At 41.9% G+C, this 20,742-nt stretch overlaps 1 protein-coding gene across 2 annotated transcripts in view; it reads left to right on the top strand.

Annotated features, from left to right (window-relative positions):
- LAMB1 (laminin subunit beta 1) overlaps nucleotides 1–20,742 on the top strand; it is a 61,893-nt gene that overhangs the window by 25,352 nt on the left and 15,799 nt on the right. For both annotated transcript variants that reach the window (XM_079993536.1, XM_079993535.1), the window contains 11 exons: nucleotides 1,598–1,733; nucleotides 3,132–3,290; nucleotides 4,538–4,665; nucleotides 4,854–4,974; nucleotides 6,269–6,473; nucleotides 6,938–7,081; nucleotides 7,360–7,591; nucleotides 8,604–8,767; nucleotides 9,836–10,060; nucleotides 12,491–12,708; nucleotides 15,114–15,210. In XM_079993536.1, coding sequence (XP_079849662.1) covers nucleotides 1,598–1,733; nucleotides 3,132–3,290; nucleotides 4,538–4,665; nucleotides 4,854–4,974; nucleotides 6,269–6,473; nucleotides 6,938–7,081; nucleotides 7,360–7,591; nucleotides 8,604–8,767; nucleotides 9,836–10,060; nucleotides 12,491–12,708; nucleotides 15,114–15,210 — 1,829 coding nt within the window. The remainder of the gene's footprint in view (nucleotides 1–1,597; nucleotides 1,734–3,131; nucleotides 3,291–4,537; nucleotides 4,666–4,853; nucleotides 4,975–6,268; nucleotides 6,474–6,937; nucleotides 7,082–7,359; nucleotides 7,592–8,603; nucleotides 8,768–9,835; nucleotides 10,061–12,490; nucleotides 12,709–15,113; nucleotides 15,211–20,742) is intronic.

Here is a 20,742-nt window from a genome sequence, read left to right on the forward strand (position 1 = left end):
TGCCTCCTTCAGTTCCCCTGGGAATGTCCCGGTGCCAAGGGACAGATTGATGATATCCCCCAGGGGGGCCCACACCTCGTCTGGACACGCTCTAATCAGCCAGGACGGGCACGGGTCGAGAGGACAGGTGGTGGGCTTTCCAGCTCGGAGGAGTCTGTCTACATCAGCTGGGGATATCCAGTCAAAGTGGTCCAATACTGAACCCGAGGACAGTCGAGGGGCCTCCAGTTCCTTTATTGTATCCAAATTGGCAGGGAGGTCATGGCGGAGCAACAAGACCTTCTCCGCAAAAAAGCTCGCAAATGCCTCACAGCTGTGTGTCAGATTGTTATTTAAATTTGGCTGTCCTTCGAGGGACTTTAAAGACCGAATTATACTAAATAATTGCACCGGGCGAGAGCTAGCGGATGCAATGGAGACTGAGAAGTAGGACTTTTTAGCGGCCTTCACTGCCATCTCGTAGGTTTTCATAAAAACCCTATAAGATGTTCTTGAAGCTCCGTCACGGGCACCCCGCCATACTCGCTCTAGCCGTCTGAGGTCCCGCTTCATTTTCCGGAGCTCCTCGGTAAACCAGGGAGCCCGGTTTCTGCGGGGTCGCAGAGGGCGCTTAGGTGCGATCTCATTGATGGCTGCCAGGAGCTGGGTATTCCAGGCCTCAACAAGCTCAGTCAATGAGTCGCCGGGGGAGATGTTCAGATGTTCTCAGAAGTACTATTAAAATTGTTTGATAGAACCACGAAGCTGCCTATCCTTTGAATGTTAATGACACTGATTGCAAAACCATCTGAAAGTGGGTGTTGCCCATTAGCAGAAGTCAAGCCAATTCGCTTTTCCTTTTTGTCTCCCAAGAGAATGGGCTCATTCATCCTGAAGATTCTGCTTTAAAACGGCTGCAGTTGAGATGCCTATTCTTACAAGCCTGTTTTCTATTTTTACAACAGCCTGTCAGGAAGGATAGAGGGTATTATTCCAAAAAGTTTCTAACTGCAGTTTTATCCAGCATAGATCATGGTGTCTTGATACAGCACCTGAAATGCACATCTGGGTTGGAATCTAACTTGTGATTTTGAATGCTGGAAAAATACAAGGGAAGCAAAACAAAGGATGGAGTTGTAGTTCAACCATAGGGTACTTCCCATATTTGTTAAAATCTATCTGGGATAAATACAGAAATTTCACAGGAAGGAACAATGTTTAATTACAACAGTTTTTTCCCATGGAATTTTCCCCTCCGCCATAATTTGTATTCTGCCCCCAAAGTTTTAAGCTGACTCATATGCAAGAAAATGCACTTGTATTTGAATCTAAACATCTATGCCAGGGTATCTCCCTGTGCCGTGCAAACAGTGGTGGGACTTAGCAGTACAATTTGTGATGGTTTATAGAATCATATAATTGTAGAATTGGATGGGACTTTGAATGAGGGCCATCTAGCCCAACTCCCAGCAATTCAAGTTGTATCGCTACAGTGTCAGTGGATCCTATTCTCAACCCTAATTTACTTCTGTGCATTGAATGGTTATATGTTCTTCTAAAGTTGTCTGTCTGTATTTGCTTTTAGAAGATTGCAATATAAATGTGTTATCTTTTTCAGTTGCTCGAGTGAATCTGGTCAGTGTCAATGCAGGCCTCATATGGTTGGCCGCCAGTGCAACGAAGTGGAACCGGGGTATTTTTTCATTTCTTTAGATCATTATGTCTATGAGGCTGAGGAAGGCATCTTTGGCCCTGTGAGTACCTACTCAGTTAAACTTCCACAGGCCCTTTTCTAATGCTCTGATATTTCCATGTACGGTATTCTGTTCTGTTTCTAGCCTGTTGGTTTTACACTATACCTACCGAAAGACGCGGATGGTCTAAACCACCGAGCCTCTTGGGCTTGCTAATTGGAAGGTCGGTAGTTTGAATCCCTGCAACGGGGTGAGCTCCTGCTGCATTGTCCCAGCTCCTGCCAATCTAGCAGTTTGAAAGCACGCCAGTGCAAGTAGATAAATAAGTACTGCTGTGGCGGGAAGGTAAACAGCATTTCTGTGCACTCTGGCTTCTGTTATGGTGTTCTGTTGCGCCAGAAGCGGTTTAGTCATGCTGGTCACATGACCCAGAAAGCTGTCTGTGGGCAAACATCAGTTCCCTCAGCCTGAAAGTGAGATGAGCGCCACACCCCATAGTCGCCTTTGAACTGGACTTAACCGTCCAGGGGTATTTTACCTTTACTTTTTTATTTTATTTTAACCACACCTACCAGACATGGTCTGAATATAAACATGAGCTGTCTTAGGTGATCTGTTTAGGAAAGACAATGTGAAAATAAAAGTAAATAAATACAAGTGTGCTAATGGGCCACTAGAGAGTTGGCCACTGGACCTTGATGGTTATGAGTTTTAGCAGTCTACACTGAGAAGGTATATGGGGCATGTACCAGAGCCAGGATCTGCTTAGAGGCAGGTTCATCTAGAACACTGGCCTTCAGCTGGTAGGTTCTAACTCACAACTGGTTCATACCAGCCGCCATCTTGAATGACCATGTTTTGGAAAGAGGGAGAGAAAGAAAAAGGTACAGAGAGCAAGGGTGGAAAGATGGGTCTAAACTGAGTAAAGGTTAATATTAATGGTATAATATTTTTTTTAAAAGTAAGTATTAAAGCATAATTGTGTGTCTATCGAAGTTGAAGATCGCTTGCTAAGTCTAACTTCTTGTTTAGGACGCTCATTCCATTTATGTTAGGCAAAGTATCTTCCTGAAACCGTCAGATATTGCAACTATGCTGCAGCTGAAGATTCCTGGCTTTAGTTATTTCATAAACATTAGGCATTTCTGTTTACTCTACAGTTATATTATGCCTGATAAAGTGGTTAATAATACAAATGATTTTTACACTTCACGTCTCATTACGCTAAACAGAAGAGAATTTGTGCAGTATACTTTATCTCAATGAAGTGGCCCATGTAAATGTAGGAGAAGATGTAAACAAAAACATTTGTCAGCAAATAGGAATAGGAAGCAAGAAGAAATTAAGGTCAAAATAACCTGTAGTGCCACTCTTCTACTGTGTCATTCCCTTCAATTCTTAGAAGGTGCATGTGCCAACTTAAAATAATATGTAATAACTCCTTATTCTGTTCCACAGGGAGTGAGCATAGTTGAACGTCAGTATTCCCAGGACCGCATACCTTCATGGACTGGAATAGGATTTGTGAGAGTTCCTGAAGGCGCATTCCTGGAATTCTATATAGACAATATTCCTTACTCTATGGAGTATGAAGTTCTGATTCGCTATGAACCACAGGTAAATACCAACCCTGGACCCATGCTCTTTCATAGAGTTGAATCTGAGTGATGGAGTTTTCAAGAAGGTTTAAAGCCTGCCTATATAGGTTGATGTGGCTTGCTTTTCTTTTGTCTTAAGATCACGCAGATATTCCAGTGGCTATTCCAGTGGCTATCACGCAGATATTCCAGTGGATATTCCTAAGTCTACATTAGGCATAATAATCTCTCAAGTGTTCATCATTAACAATAGACCTCTGTACACATATGGTGAAAGTGACTGTTCCTATTGTTCCTATTTTGCCTAAACATTCCAAATTTGCATATATTTAGCATTTTATTTGTATATTCAGCAGGTAGTAGTGTGCTGTTATGAGGAGAAAGATGAGTAAATAAACAGCAGTTGTGGTGTATGAGTAAGGGGAAAGACTCAAGTGCATATAATCATGCAGAGTTCAAAAATGCTGGAGCATAGAATTTATTTTCTTTTCTTTTTAGATTTATCTAAGAAACCATGAGGGCTGAAACATTATTTTATTTCCCCCCTCCCCCGCCCAGCCTAAGATGTTCCTCCTTCTATTTGCAGAGGTGCAAAAAATGTCCAGACCTATTTATAGATTATTAACTGCCATTTAAAGGGGACGCGGGTGGCGCTGTGGTCTAAACCACTGAGCCTCTTGGGCTTGCTGAACAGAAGGTCAGCCGTTTGAATCCCCGCGATGGAGTGAGCTCCTGTTGCTCGGTCCCAGCTCCTGCCAACCTAGCAGTTCGAAAGCACACCAAACATGCAAGATAAATAGGTGCCACTTCAGAGGGAAGGTAAACGTTGTTTTCGTGCGCTGCTTTGGTTTTGCCAGAAGCGGCTTAGTCATGCTGGCCACATGACCCGGAAAAAACTGTCTGCAGACAAACGTCGGCTCCCTCGGCCTATATAGTGAGATGAGCGCTGCAACCCCAGAGTTGTCTGCGACTGGACTTAACTGTCAGGGGTCCTTTACCTTTTTAACTGCCATTTATACTAGATAAAATCTGGTGATTGTTTGCTATAGGTAGCAGAGATAGCTACGAGTAGCAACCCTGCACGTTTACTCAGAAGTGTATCCCACTGTCCAGTGAGAATTCCTTCAATGTACTTATAGCAGCTTACCATGGTTGCTAATACAGTCCCAATTCCTGCATCAGGGGGAAAAATGGTTCATCTCCATGGAGAGAACTTTGATTACTGCTCAGCAAAGAAAATATGTTAATGTGTGCCATTTTTTCCAGTTACCAGATCAATGGGAGAAAGCTGTCATCACCGTATTTCGCCCAGACAAGATTCCAACCAGCAGCAGATGTGGCAATACAGTTCCTGATGATGACAACCAGGACGTATCGTTATCTCCTGGTTCAAGGTGAGTATCACAACAGAAGGATAAACAAAGGAGCAGTGAAGACATGATGGGAGGCAGAGGGAGAAGGAAAGGTTTGATTCCACATAATCAACAATCTCAGTCCAATCATTTGTTGTTTTAACATCCCGTTGTTTTATCTCCAATGTACCCTTCCCTTCATGAACATTGTGTCCGTCCTGGTCTTGCAGATACGTACTCCTTCCACATCCAATATGCTTTGAAAAGGGTCTGAATTACACGGTTCGTCTGGAGCTGCCACAGTACTCCCATGATACGGAAGTGGAAAATCCATACACACTCATAGATTCTGTAAGTGCATGTTTAAATAAAAATCTGTTTACATAGTTTGCAATTTTACCCAGTTAAATAAAACTACATGCATTGTGCTTCCTCTCCATGAGCCCAGAATTTTAGCACAAGTAGACTGCAAGCAGGGGCAGCCTTGAGAGAAGCAGTGTGAACGGATTCCTCCCCATGAGAGAAGGAAAGGCTCAGTGGCAATGGCTGTGATTTATTGTGGTTTGCCTGGAACGCTGCGTGCCTTGCTGAGTGCCAGCAGGTGAAAGCGGCAGGAGAATGAGTTCCATTGCACTTCACTCAGAAAGCTGTGAGCATAGGAAGGGATGGATTGAGTTTCCCTTCCTCCACCTGTAACTTTCCCTAAGAACATCTTGTGTGTCAGGGGAAACTTTGGGAAGTGTCGCCAACAGTGTTGGTTGAGGGAGGGAAAGCAAAACACCCTGCTGCTTATGTAGTAGCTCTTTTGTGCCCCTAAACCAGTGGTGGTCAAACTGGGCCCTCCAGCTGTTTTTGGACTACAACTCCCATCATTCCTAACTAACAGGACCAGTGGCCAGGGATAATGGGCATTGTAGTCCGAAAACAGCTGGAGGGCCAAGTTTGGCCCCCACTGCCCTAAACACTCCTTGGACAGCATTTTTAGGAGACACTGTGCATATTAATGATCAACCATCTAATACTTTTAACTATTGTAGATTTCTTTTTCTAACAATACTGCATGGCACTGTACAATAGGACCTCTGGATGTGAACGGGATCCATTCCGGAGCCGCGTTCGCATCCAGAAGCAAACGCAATCCACATCTGCGTGTGCACGGGTCGTGATTCACCGCTTCCCTGCATGTGCATGATGTCATTTTGACTGTGCATACGCAAGCAGCGAAACCCAGAAGTGATGCGCTCCGTTACTTCTGGGTTGCTACAGCACGCAACCCAAAAATACTTATCCCGAAGCTACTTCAACCCAAGGTATGACTGTACCGTATTTTTTGCTCTATAAGACTCACTTTTTCCCTCCTAAAAAGTAAGGGGAAATGTGTGTGCGTCTTATGGAGCGAATGCAGGCTGTGCAGCTATCCCAGAAGCCAGAACAGCAAGAGGGATTGCTGCTTTCACTGCGCAGCGATCCCTCTTGCTGTTCTGGCTTTTGAGATTCAGAATATTTTTTTTCTTGTTTTCCTCCTCCAAAAACTAGGTGCGTCTTGTAGTCTGGTGCGTCTTATAGAGCGAAAAATATGGTATTTTATACAAGGTTCAGCTACAGATCTAAATAGTAATTCTGCCATGTTAAAATCAACCCACAGCTTGTTCTCATGCCTTTTTGCAAATCCCTGGACATATTCTCAGTTGGAGGCAGAGGTGATGATGTGACGACTAACAGTGCCTGGGAAGCCTTTCAGAGATACCGGTGCCTGGAGAACAGCAGGAGTGTTGTTAAAACACCCATGACTGATGTTTGCAGGAATATAATTTTTAGCATCTCAGCTTTGCTGCATGAGACAGCATTAGGTAAGTAGATGTAACTGATTATTGAACTAAATTTCACAAAGTGGGATTGGGGTTAACTAGGAGGAAAAGGCAGTAGCCATGTTTACTACCAAAATAGGTAGACATCCAGATGTTGTTGGACTCCATTATTCTGGCTTGCATGTCCAGTTTATGAGGGGAGTTGTAGTCCAACAACACCACTTGCAGGGCAACAGGTTTCCCAGCCCCTGTTAAACTTAGCATCTGAACAACCCCATTGATAGAAGACAGGACCCTGGGTAAATATATATATATATAAGTGATTCATAAATGAAATTATTATCATCATCTTAATCAGAAATAACATTTAATATCTGTCCAATCAGGTTTATGCAGATCAGTTCTTTACTAACCCATTGGCACCTTGCATAATACTGTTGCTGCCAAGATGGCCCACACTTGTGCATTTGCCACTCCTGCAAAACCTGTGTCTTTCCCTGTTTCAGCTTGCCAGTGTGACCCACAAGGCTCATTAAGTTCTGTTTGTGACCCTAATGGAGGCCATTGCCAGTGTCGGCCAAATGTTGTTGGAAGAAGATGCGACAGATGTGCTCCAGGCACTTTTGGATTCGGGCCTAGTGGGTGCAAACGTACGTTGCTGCTTTATTCTAATCAAAACGTCATATGTTGCTGCTGTTTAACCCTTACCCAGTAAGTTTGATTGAAAGGAAGAAGGAAAATCCTTTGATCCCCTTTGTTTCACTATACATCTGTAAGAATCCTTTAAAAAAATCCAACCTTCACTCTCCAAATATTTTATTTTTAAGTAATTTGAGGCTTCATGTCCTAGTGTCATCATAACTTCATGAATGTAAGCAATGTATCCAGTTTCAGTATCATTCAAGATGGATACCTATGTTCTTTTTAGCTTGTGAGTGTCATGTCCAAGCATCAGTTAATGCTTTCTGCCACCCGGAGACTGGTCAGTGCCACTGTTTCCATGGAATATATGGTCGTCAGTGTGACAGATGTTTGCCTGGTTACTGGGGATTTCCAAGCTGCCAGCCCTGCCAGTGCAATGGTCATGCGGATGAATGTGACCCATATAGCGGACAGTGTTTTAATTGCCGTGATCATACCTCTGGCCACAACTGTGAAAGGTATGCCTTCTTTTTGGATTAACTGGGATATTCGTTAAATGATATATTACTTTTCAAGCAAGATTTTATCATGCTGCCCTCTGAAATGTTGAGTTCTAACCCATTTACTTAGGCTGCACTTATTTTCAGGATATTTTGTAGATCAGATGCACTGATCTCAACTCATACTCCTACCACTACTCATTTCAAAATGATTCCTGCCTGTTTAATGGCTGTGAATCTTGAGCATGCACACACTTTAATTGGCACCTGTTGTATAGTTTTCCAGCTTGGCCACTCTGCCTCAATTGCCTATTCCTATTTTATTTTTATACTCGCAGAGAACTTAATTTTGCTTACACAGGTCCAAAGACTGCTCTAGGACTAGCACAGTTATTGCCAGAACCATCAGGAGTTTGGGGAAGGGGGGAAAGACAGCAAAGTAACCATTTGCAAGATCTTAGAAACGCAGCTCTTCTAAACTCTCAGAACTTTCAGCAGTGCACATTAGCTTGTGAACTGAAGCGTGTTTATATGATACCTGAAATAAATGGGTTTGGTTTGGCATGCCTTCCACTAACATCAAGGAAGAGCCAATGAAAACATCTGTAAAATAGTGATTTTACAGATTATGGAGGGCTGCAAAAAACCTGCTGAACTGTGTCCTATGGACTGTCACCAACCCATATCAGATATGCAAATATATGTGTGGCAATGAAGGGGAGCTCGCTCAGGGTGAGAGACTGGGAGAAGAGAGAGATGCTCCCAGGTTAGAGCTAGGAGGGCTCACCTTTTTCCTGTAAAAGGGGATAAAAGTTAAGGTATATCTATGAGAGAGGATCTTGTATTCTTTCTCTTCTTTTCGGTCTTTTTCTTTTTATTATTCTTGGTGTAGATTAGTTTGTGGGGGGTGTTTTTGTATTGTGAGAATTTTAAATGAAACTTTACTATAAAAACAATAACAAAAGATATGCAAATATATGTGTTCTATTCCTTGGGTATGCTTAACAGACTTTTATATTGTAAAATTAAGATGCCTTGGTGGTTATTATGGAGATCCTGTCCTGGGATCTGGGGATCACTGCCGTCCTTGTCCTTGCCCAGATGGGCCAGAAAGTGGCCGCCAGTTTGCCTCTGGCTGTTATCAAGAACGTTCTACTCTGCAGGTGGTGTGTGTCTGCGAGACAGGATATAAAGGTAAAATACCTTGTGAAACCAAGTATAGTGAATGCTATTAAATTGAAGCCATTTCAATGAGCATACATATTTTGATTATCACAAAGTGTCATATTTTACACTTACAATTATTATTATTGTTATTTTATTAAATTAGTTGCTCCATCTTAGGAATGGTTCACATGTTAGTAATAATAATTCTACCATCAACAAATGTGCCATCTGCATATGTGGCGCTTTATAAATAATATGTGATGCTTTGTGCACTAAAGGCAGTGACAGACCTTTGGGTCTCAAATTTCAGCAACGCCCTGTGTGACACCAAAATTTGGCAGACCCACCCACGTCTTTCTGCCATGTCACTCGTTGCATGTCTTTGATACACAAAATATGAGTATGCTCGGCTGACGAAGCCCAGCAGGGCGAAACAAGGTATTATTCTGGGAATCCTTGTCACGTTTAAGTTCTTTCGTCTGATACCAGCATACAACAACTATATTTTGCAATGGCAGGTGTGGAACATTACAAGGAAAAGATAATCTTTTGCAAGTACTGCATCTTAAAGTTGTTACGTTTGACACTGATATTTGCTAAGATATACATGGAACACAAAACCTTCTATTTGGACATTACTTATATAAGAACTGATCTATTTGTTTTTCCTGTTCTAAATGTTGGTCCTTAATTGCTTCTACTCAACTAGATAATGTGAAAAGAGTTATGTTTATATGATGTATAAAGAATTTATATGGGTTAAACACAGCCAGTTATGTTGTGGGTATATTTGGAGCACAGACATATCAACATAAATTAGGTTTCAAAATCTCCGGCAAAAGCCAGATTCTCAACCAGCCTAAGTAATAGTCTCTCTTCTGGCATGTGAATTGATAGTGGCTAATCTATTTGAAATCTTTCTGATGGTTTTCTTGTTTGGTGTGTGTTAAGATTCTCCAGACAAACTTCCATCCTATGTCTTAGCACATACCTTGATTTTTTCCTCCCCTTTATCATGCTTTCATTTCTAGCTAATGTTTATGTTTGAGTGAGCTGAAGAGATTTCTTCTTCCTTTGATTTGTCTCGTTGAGCAGGGAGCAGATGTGGTGAGTGTGCTTCTGGTTTCTTTGGAAACCCTGAGGATGTTGGTGGAATTTGCCAGCCCTGCCAGTGCAACAACAACATTGACTCAACTGATCCGGAGGCCTGCGACAAGAAGACTGGATTGTGCCTGAAGTGCTTGTATCACACAGAGGGTCAAAATTGCCAACTGTGTAAACACGGTTATTATGGCCGGGCTGTTCAGCGGGACTGTAGAAGTAAGTAGGGGAAGGTCTCTGCCTCTGACCTTTGCAAGCATCACTTTGTCTTCTTTTAAGCACTAAGGTATTATTTTGGTGCACTGGGAATTTGCAGATTGGGAGCATAATCCTTCATTAAAGGTCAACAGATAACTCAAACCTAGTTTGAATGGGGCACTTAAGTGAAGAAGAACTCCAAGCCTGATCTTGAAAAGATGAGGCTTTTGTGTGAGAGAAGGCTTTCTTGTTAGCTTTCATTGTTTTCTTCTTATCAGGAGAAAAGCCCAGGCCATTTCCTGCAGCCCCTCAGGCTTTGGAGGAAGAAGAGGGGATTGTCTTTTGTTTACAGAGACATTCCTGGTAAAGAGTAGAAGTGGATTTCTGAAAAGTCATAGGGGGTGGGGAGAGAATATGCACAATAGCAAGCAACAATATTCAGAAATCCTCTTCTGCTCTTTGTTTTTCTATTATATTTTATGCACCAGGCAGTAGTGAATAACCTCAGCCGATAGGTATAGAACTAAATGTGTTAAGAAAAACGCTTAAAAGTGTGTGTTTAAAAGTTTTATGCTGTGAAGTGTGACCTAGAAACTAGCAGTGTTTTAATGTTTAGATGTATGGACTGCCCCCTCCCAAAGACTTCAGGTATGCTTCCTTATCTATTAATCTTTTCAAAACAATCTCCTGAAGTAGATCAGTATCATTTCCATTTTAAACTTCGGGAATATACCATGAGAAATTGTTGCTTACTCTGTGCCTGCTTATGAGTCCATGGCTGTTGCGGTATTTTAATGCAAATCTCATAGTTCCTACCAGGTGGATAGTGGTTGTTTTGCTCCCCAAGAATGAAAGGCCTAAAGAGAGTGAGTTTGTTGAATCAGGTGATGTTCACAAATGAGAGAAGCTGAGCTTTTGAATAATGCAGATAGTTGTGAGAATTCATTGAGATAATTAAATTTTGAAACCCGACTTCAGCCCAGCAACTTCATTTTGCTTTGACATGTAGAGAGCAAGTGGGGGATATGTAGGAAATGACTCACAGATGCTGCTTATATTCTTGTGTCTGGAGCAGGGAAATGACAGCTGCTGGAGACATTTATGCTTAGTGGGCCTCTTTTTCTCCACCCCCCCCCCCCATACTAGGACCTCATTTTCGCACCATTTCCGCACCATTGTATATACATTGTATATACACAAAACTCTCATCCTTCCTATAACCTTTTGGAAATATAAAAGTGGCTACAGAGAAATAAATCTAGTTTTACCTTGTTCTTCTGGGGTTGAGTTGTCTCAGCAACACAGCAAATGTGGGTCTGGCCCGCAGCCTCTGCCCCTTAGTCCCATTCCCACATGTGGAAGTTAGGTTGAGTAAAACGATCCTATTTGCACCAAGGGGAAGTTTTTCTCCCCCCAAAACTGGTTCTCGCAGATGTTTATTGTTTTTCTCCTTAGAATGAGGCAATCCTGACTAAAGCTATCCACTTATGCCAGGCATGTCCAAAGTCCATTGTGGGGGCCTAATTCAGTCTGCCAGTTGGTTTAATTTGGCCCACTTTGAAAAAAGTTTGGACACCACTGACTTATGCCAATGGGAGCTTTTCTCTAAGCCTAATTGCTGAGGGAAGTGGCTGCTCTTTTTCCGAGATGGTGGCAGGGAAGGATTCATCCTCCCTTCCCTGCACTCAAAGAAATTATGCTTTGGGGGTTGGGAGCAGGCAGGATCCCACTGCTGCTAATGGAAGCTTTGTTGCCACACAAGGCACTTTTCATTGGAGTGGAAGCTGATTAGGGAAGGGTTAACTTTTCTCTTTCCATGAACTCTTATTTTGACAAAATTCCAACCCCCTGTAAAGCAAAATCAAAAGAGGCAACCTTTCCTGCCACTGGCTTTGGCCTTTCCCACCCTGGTTGCGCAGCCTGGAAGAGATTATCCCCAGGTAATGTGACCCTAGGGACGCAGGTGGCGCTGTGGGTAAAAGCCTCAGCGCCTAGGGCTTGCCGATCGAAAGGTCGGCGGTTCGAATCCCTGCGGCGGGGTGCGCTCCCGCTGCTCGGTCCCAGCGCCTGCCAACCTAGCAGTTCGAAAGCACCTCCGGGTGCAAGTAGATAAATAGGGACCGCTTACCAGCGGGAAGGTAAACGGCGTTTCCGTGTGCGGCTCTGGCTCTGGCCAGAGCAGCGATGTCACGCTGGCCACGTGACCCGGAAGTGTCTCCGGACAGCGCTGGCCCCTGGCCTCTTAAGTGAGATGGGCGCACAACCCCAGAGTCTGTCAAGACTGGCCCGTACGGGCAGGGGTACCTTTACCTTTACCTTAATGTGACCCTTGATATCTCACAAAGCTTCTCCAAATCTGCTACAATACCTTCTTACATGTCACAGTTTGATAACATATTAATCACCCAAGTGTACTGCAACATGTTACATTGCCTACTCTTTTATCCCCAGAGTGTGTCTGCAACTACCTGGGAACAGTGCGTGAGCATTGCAACAGCACTGAAGAATGTCAGTGTGAGAAAGAAACTGGCCAATGCCAATGCCTTCCTAATGTGATTGGACAGAACTGTGACCACTGTGCCCCCAATACTTGGAGGTTGGCTAGTGGGACAGGGTGTGAACCATGTGGCTGTGATTCTGAACGTTCCTTTGGCTCATCTTGTAACGAGGTAAGAAAAGCTGATCGCTGTAGAGTCAGACCATTCAGGGCTAGCTCTGCTCTCCCACCTCTGCTACTACTATGACTACTACTCCTACTAATATTTTATTTATACCCTGCCCATCTGGCTGGGTTGCCCCAGCCACTCTGGGTGGCTTCCAACACATAAAAACATAATAAAACATCAAGCATTAATAGTAACAATCTGATCCAATATAAAAGTCACAATAACTTTAAAATAAACAACTTATATCGAACAAAGCAAAATTCAACAATACATCAGAATCTAATAGTAAACAGTGAAATTAAACTTAGCACACTATCTCACATTTGAGAAGTTTAATAGCAGCAAGAACATATGCTGTTGATAATGGTAAGAATATGAGATAACAATAATAGTATGAGATCTAATGGTAGTGTTGGCAGTTCTATCTAATTTTTTTATTGCGTTTGCTTAAACTTGTATTCTGCCTTGATATTTCATCTGAATAGAGGGTGTAGAAACGTGTTTAGGAATTAAATAAATTCACATGCCACAGGGATTTTAAATAATCCAGCAGAAAGCAACTCTGCGCATACTGAGCTCTGTGAGTTTTGTATGTACTAGTTTTGTTTGTTTGTTGTCTTAAGATTGAGGAGTATTCAAATGCATGTTCTTGCAAAAGTCACACTATTTGAGTACAGTGGATGATTACTGTATCACAGTGCTTGGCAGTATGACAAATTGCTTTGTATTAGTGTTGAGAGAGAATTTCCAACAGATTATTTTGGCCAGTGGCCCTGTGGGCTGTTTGCTTTAGCTTGACTTGCCTGCTTATACAGTGGTGCCTCGCAAGACGAAATTAATCCGTTCCGTAAGTCTCTTCCTCTTGCGGTTTTTTCGTCTTGCGAAGCACGGCTATTAGCGGCTTAGCGGCTATTAACGGCTTAGTGGCTTAGCGGCTTTAAGAAAAAGGAAACAAACTCGCAAGAACTCGCAAGACGTCGTCTTGCAAAGCAAGCCCGTAGGGAAATTCGTCTTGCGAAGCACCTCAAAAAACGGAAAACTCTTTCGTCTAGCGAGTTTTTCGTCTTGCGAGGCATTCGTCTTGCGGGGCACCACTGTATAATCTATAGCTGTTTGTTCCACTGGCATCATTTTTACATGGTGCCTGCTGCCTGCAAAATCCTGTTTGGACCTGACTTAATTTAGCAGGGGAATCAAGGTCTGGTGTATATAAGACTGTCCTGCTCTGGGACATGGCAATCAGCTGTGAGTGGTGCTGAAAAGTTACATCAAGGATAATGTTTAAAATTTAATATCCCATCAGATGTGATGATGCTTTAGATGTTTCTTGAAGAGCTGTTGCTGCAGCTGACAATAATGCAGACTAGCTATGACTTGTAGTAAAAACCCATTCATTTCGCTAATTCGTTCATAATCACCTGATGATTTCCATAGAAGGTTGCATTAACAGTTGAAAACATTTCTCTACAGAGTTAGTGTGCCACACATTTGCACTTGGTATATAGTACTAGGAAGCAGCGGCCGACTGATCTTCTAACTCATGTTATATGTAGCAAAATACACACGTGTAATTGTCACACATAATGGGTTGCTCCCTAATTCTTACATGAAACCAAGAAACTTGCTGATATTTCAAGTTCCATTTCTCTTTATTAATGTGACAGTCAACCTGATTTTTCTATTTACTGAGCCTTTTCAAGTATTCAGAGACCACAAAGGGTAATAACGGGAAGAGCATGCGCTCAACTCTATGTTGGTGTGGTACCGTATATTTGTGTATTAATTAATATGAACCATTGTAATTCCTTTGAAAATCTGATGAACTGTTAATACTAAAGGCCCTCATACAGTTACTTGAACGTGTTCTTCACCATAAGCTTGAAACCCTGCAAGTAACTGATATGAAGTCGGAACCAGTGGAATCTATTGTTTAGCCAACTTCTGTTATTGTAAAGATATATTTTCAAAAGGAATTGCAACTGAGGGAGAAGAATTTGAATTGACACTGCGGTGCCGAAAAAGAGCTTAATCCTTTCTCCTGTTCCACTTTTCCAATGGAATATGTCTTTGTGTGTGTGTGAGTGATCTTTGACCTACAGTCTCAGCTGCAAGCGGAACATCCTTTCTTGGGGAAACAGTGCAAGAAGTATTGGTTATCTGAGTAGCCTCTCCCGAGCTGCTATTGACTCTTAACAAAACTTACCGAGATCCTATTTAAAGATCTCCAGAGTCATGTGTACTATGTCCATAATTCTGATAGGTGGCCAGTTAACATTTTTAGCTCTTTTGACACTTAATGTATTGTATTGACAGATGGCTCTAGTGGCCCAATAAAGTCCCTGTGGCTTGTTCACTTTGTGAAATGCACCCTGTTCAGCTATTTTTGTTGCATTTGTTTGAATTAACAGTTTACTGGGCAGTGCCAGTGCATGCCAGGATTTGGAGGGCGCACATGCAACGAGTGCCAGGAGTTTTTCTGGGGTGATCCTGGTGTGGACTGCCAAGGTGAGCACATTACTTTCATTGTTCCGCGTGCATTATTAGCCTTTTGAAGGAGCACTTCTGTATGTGAAATCTGCATGCATTTCCCATATTGCAACTTCTGCTGCGGTTGGGAGCCTAGAGATAATTGCTGATAGCTTGCCCTGTGCCTATGTGTGTAGAAAGAAAACAAAGCAGCATTCATTTTGGCTCCCTCATGCTATGTTGCAAGGAATTAGATACACGAGAGAACTAAGATTCTATAGTGCATTCATTAGCCTCTTCATGTTGCAAGGTTTGTTACTATACAGCACTTAAAAAAGAAGCTCACTGATCTTGGCTGGCTTTTTTAAAAATGCTATTTTTGTGAAGCTAAATTTAATTCTAGTACGGGTTTGGTTTTGAAGTGGATTTTTGCAGCTTTGTAACAGAAATGACAGACTGGCTTTAGATGATAAGAGATTTAGATGTTCATTTTCTAGTTTCTAGTAGTTGTTTTTTTTTCATATCGTTAACAAAAATAATGTGAAAAGAGTATTTTCAGTTTTTCACCTGGGGAGAAAAGTATCTTCTCGTTTTGGTTCTGTAAGAAAAGCACAGCATAGAATAAAAGGGGAGCAGCACCTAGGTGTATAAATAAATTAAGAACTCATTTACTGAGGCATGTTTCGTAAATATGCCTGGTCACTTCAGTTGCTATCCAAACCAGAACACCATACATTTAGAACACATTTAATGCCACTTAAAGCACATGACTTATGCCAAAGAACTCTGGGCACTGTAATTCACCCTTAACAGAGCTACAATTCCCAGCACACTTAACAAAATACAGTTCCCATCATTCTTTGGGGAAAGCCTCTTAGGCTGTCACATTTTGCCATTAACTATGGTGGTTGCCTCACCTCAAAAAGGGTACCGAAGAGCTGGAAAGGGTTCAGAAAAGGGCAGTCAAAATGATCAAGGGGTTGGAAAGGTTCCAACTTTGGGGTCTTTTTTGTTTGCAGAAAAGGTAAGTAAGAGGGAGCATGATAGGTAAAGGTAAAGGTACCCCTGCCCGTACGGGCCCGTCTTGACAGACTCTAGGGTTGTGCGCTCATCTCACTCTAGAGGCCGGGAGCCAGCGCTGTCCGGAGACACTTCCGGGTCACGTGGCCAGCGTGACAAGCTGCATCTGGCAAGCCAGCGCAGCACACGGAAACACCGTTTACCTTCCCGCTGGTAAGCGGTCCCTATTTGTCTACTTGCACCCAGGGGTGCTTTCGAACTGCTAGGTTGGCAGGTGCTGGGACCGAATGACGGGAGCGCACCAGGCTGCAGGGATTCGAACCGCCGACCATGCGATCGGCAAGTCCTAGGCGCTGAGGTTTTACCCACAGCGCCACCCACGTCCCATAGGGGGCATGATAGAAGTGTATAAAATTATGCACAGTCTTGAGAAAGGGGATAGAGAAAAGCTTTTCTGCCTCTCTCAAAAAACTTGAACCCTGGAGTACCCAATTAAGCTGAGATTCAGGACAGACTGAATATAGTTCTCCATACAGTGTATAGTTAAACTATGGAATTTGCTCTTAGAAGAGGTAGTGATGGCTACCAACTTGAATTACTTTAAGAGGAGGATTAGACAAATTCATGGAGCGTAAAGGCTCTGAATGGCTACAAGCCACAACGGCTATGTTCTGCTTCCACTGTTGGAGGCAATATGCCTCTGCTGAATAGAGATGGCAAGTCTAGTAACTGCAGACGACTGCACTCAGGTCCTTGTGAGCTTCTCATACACATCTGGTTGTTTACTGGGAGAAGAGAGTGCTGAACCAGATGGGCCTCTAGCGTGATCCTACAGGGTGCTTCTTATTTTCTTAATTTCTGAAAAATTCAGATCTAGTTGTATTCAATGGATTTCAAACCAATTCCTGCCTAAGTGTGTATATGAGAGAAAGGTATCTGGGTATCTGCATTTAAAAATTGTTTCAGCTGAATAAAGCCCAAATAACTTCATTTTTTTGGCATCAAGCATATAAAGGATTAGCCATTACACAGGGGGGACATTGTGTTTAATGGATAGGCTGGAATCAAATCAGAATTCTGTTATCTTTCAAGACTTTGTTATAAGAGTCCAAATCCTACTGAATCCCCCAGATTTCCTCTATCTGGAAGAGCATGCCTAAGAGACAAAAATACTGGTGAGCTTGGGATTTAGCATTAAAATAGGGCTTATTGCCCGGAGCTTTTGGAGTATTGTTTTAAATTAAAATGCAGTTGTGCTTGTTTTAACTCAACACAACTGCTAATATTTGCATTGTATGTATTATTGAATAAAAACCTCAAGAACAGGAAGAAGAGATGGGGGAAAGTTTTGTACTTATTGTACAAAATAGTAGTTACTGAAGGTAGGATTTCTGAGATTTTCAGAAGTTTCTCAAAGGTGTACTTAAGGTAGGTGCAGGTCTGTTTCTATGAAACAGGTTTAGAAAACATGTAAAGACTTGCAAAACTCTAAAGCATCCCATCAACTGAGACCTGGCTCACAGGTATTCAGAGGCTGGTTCACAGGTATTGTTTCTGTGACCTTCCAAGGTTATCTCAGGTTTCCAAGCCTGGTTTGAAAGGCAAGAACAAACCATAGATTGTTAGTTCAGGTGTAATGACAAACTATGGTTTGCCTGGACTAGGAAGTAACTGACCCTGAACGCACAAGGAGGAATACGGCATTTAATTCTAGAATTTATAAGCTATGACTTGAAGGGTAGCAAACATTCAGCATAAACTATATTTTAGCTTGAATGCTGTTCAAATTTGTTTACATGTGAGGATATACAGCATTAGGTAAAAGAAACTGAAGCATACATAGTTTAATTTTACTGATACTTCAGTTCAGACCTATGTTTAAGCCAATATATATACTATATAAGCCATCACCAACCTGATGTCCTCCAGATGATTTGGACTACAACTCCCATAAGCCCCAGACAGCCAGATGTCTTTCCAGTGTGTTTTTTGTCCTCCATTGGGAAAATATGATGGACATATTTTTTATATATAAAAAAACCCTAATTATTTTGCATAAATTTCATAGACTACAAGATGTCTGTGTGCTACAGGGGCTGTCATATCTAAATGAGAAAAAACCAAGGGGGATTTTGCACTTTGGTAGGTAAGATAAGAGACTTCCAATGTCTTCATCATGTTCTATGGAACTTGGGTGTCCTAGAGATCCCGTCCAATAAGAGTTTTCTAGCTACATACATTGTAATTGTGGAATGTAGGAGATTTGGCTTCTTTACATTTCTCATTAGGCTTGTCTACTCCAGGCATCCAGATGTGCTACCTAGGGATTTGCACTGACGTTTTTTTGTTTTTTTTAAATCCTCTATTCCACATGTGTATTGTTCTAATCAAGTACTGGATGATCCAGCAACAGTTAGTGTTCCCAGCACTAGGAAGTTAGCATGGGTATTTTCCAAGTACATGCTATCCTGATTTGATCCTCTAAAGAAGTTTCTGAGGAGTATGGAATAGCTTCTCAGTGTTTATTCAAAAGTCAAAAATAAAAGCAAGAGAAAAAAATTGGGGGCCCTGAAGAACTGTAGCACACAGAAATTAGATAGGAAATAGGATTGCACCTGATTCACTGCTAGTCATATAGGACTCATTTTTATTTATATATTTACTTATATTTTATTTATTTATATACCACCTTCAAAGTAGGGTACATGGTTCACCTCCTCCCCATTTCATCCTCACAGCAACCCTGTGAGATAGGTTAGGCTAAGAGATGGTGACTGGCCCAAGGTCACTCACTAAGCTTTCATGGTTGATTGAGGATTCGAACGCTGGCCCAACACTCTAACCATTACACCAGGGAAATGCCATTGTTAGGTTCTTTAGGGGCACTGGATCATTTACAGAGCTCTGTACAAGATTGATTAGTTATCTTGACAGATTTATTTTGACATACAGTGGTGCCCCGCAAGACGAACGCCTCGCAAGACGGAATTTCCCTATGGGCTTGCTTCGCAAGACGAAATGTCTTGTGAGTTCCTGCGGGTTTTTCCCCCTTTTCCTCCCTTTTCCTAAGCCGCTAAGCCGCTTATCAGCTGAACCACTGATAAGCCGCTTATCAGCTGATCCGCTAAAAGCCGCTAAACCGCTAATAGCACTAATCCGCTAAGCTGTCAATGGGCTTGCTTCACAAGACGAAAAAACCGCTATACGAAGAGCCTCATGGAACGGATTAATTTCGTTTTGCAAGGCACCACTGTATAAGCAGAAGAGGGATCAAACTATTTATCACTTTTAATTCTTCTGTAGTTATCTGTTCATACATAGCACTAAATTATGGTTTATTCAACTACACACACACACACACACACGTACGTATTAAAAGTTCTGTATTATCCTTGTTACAACAGGAATTTGGATTTTTCGTATACCATCAATGAACTTGCAGTTTTGTGTTCTGTTTATTATATTCATAAAAATGCCTCTGAATCAGGCAAAATCCCAATGCCCTCAAAGAAAAGATAAATATAAATGCCCATTCATTTCAGTGTGATCAGGATTGTGTGCTCAAAAACGAAATAAAAGATAACTCGACATGTTAAAATGGATTGAATGTGTAATGTGATATTATCTTGGGATCTTCAAGAGAAGGGAGCCATATACTGGTGGGCTTCTGTTTTCGTTACACCCATGTAAGGAATCCGAATAATTCACCATTATCCAGATAGTCTAATTTCCCACAAAGTAATAATAGTTTACTGGTGGTGGAAAGGGTTAAGTGCCTCCTTTCCCCTTCAATCTTCAAAGAGGAATGAGTTGCCGGAGGGGGTTTAGGAGGGGGTTTATGTTCCATTGCAATTCACTGTGGGAATGCTGAAGTCTCTTTGATGGAAATAAAACCCCTTGTGTTGGCTTATAATTCTGAGAACAAAAAGGCCATTTTGTTAAATTGCACCAACATAAGTTGAACAGCAGGACAACACATTTTTTTTGTATCCTATGTATTGAATTCCTCTCTACAAGAAAGCTGGTTTTGTTTATGGTAACTTGTTCTTTTAAATGGTTTTTAAGAAACTTGGCCAAGAGATGTGAATATTTAAATAACAGTATGTGCCAAAGTATTAGCCCTTCCCTGCGTACTCCCCTTTCTCATATATTCTTATGGGAAGTTTGAATATTTGTGGAAGAAACCTTGACAATAGACCACAACATCCACACAATACCTTACAGGATTCCTGACTGATGGATCATTTGCATATGTTAAATTTGTTAAGCCTTTTTGAAGGATGTGGCATTTTCCTATGGGCTTTACATTGCTGGGAGTCAAACTGTCATTTTGGATGCTGGCAGCATGTGCCTTTTTAAAATCATTTCATTCCATTTCATTTCACCTGCAGCTGTGATGGAAAGGATTCTCCGAACTGTCTCATCCCTTGTCAAAATGAAGCTTTTCAACACTAGTAGCTTCTAGTTTTCTTGTCCTGCCTGGCTATTTGGGGTCAACTAATGGAAAGTGCCAACTACCTATTGATTGTAAATTCAATTTCTGCTACACTA

This window comes from Podarcis cretensis (genome assembly GCF_951804945.1).
Source record: "Podarcis cretensis genome assembly, chromosome: 10".
Lineage (NCBI taxonomy): Eukaryota > Metazoa > Chordata > Lepidosauria > Squamata > Lacertidae > Podarcis > Podarcis cretensis.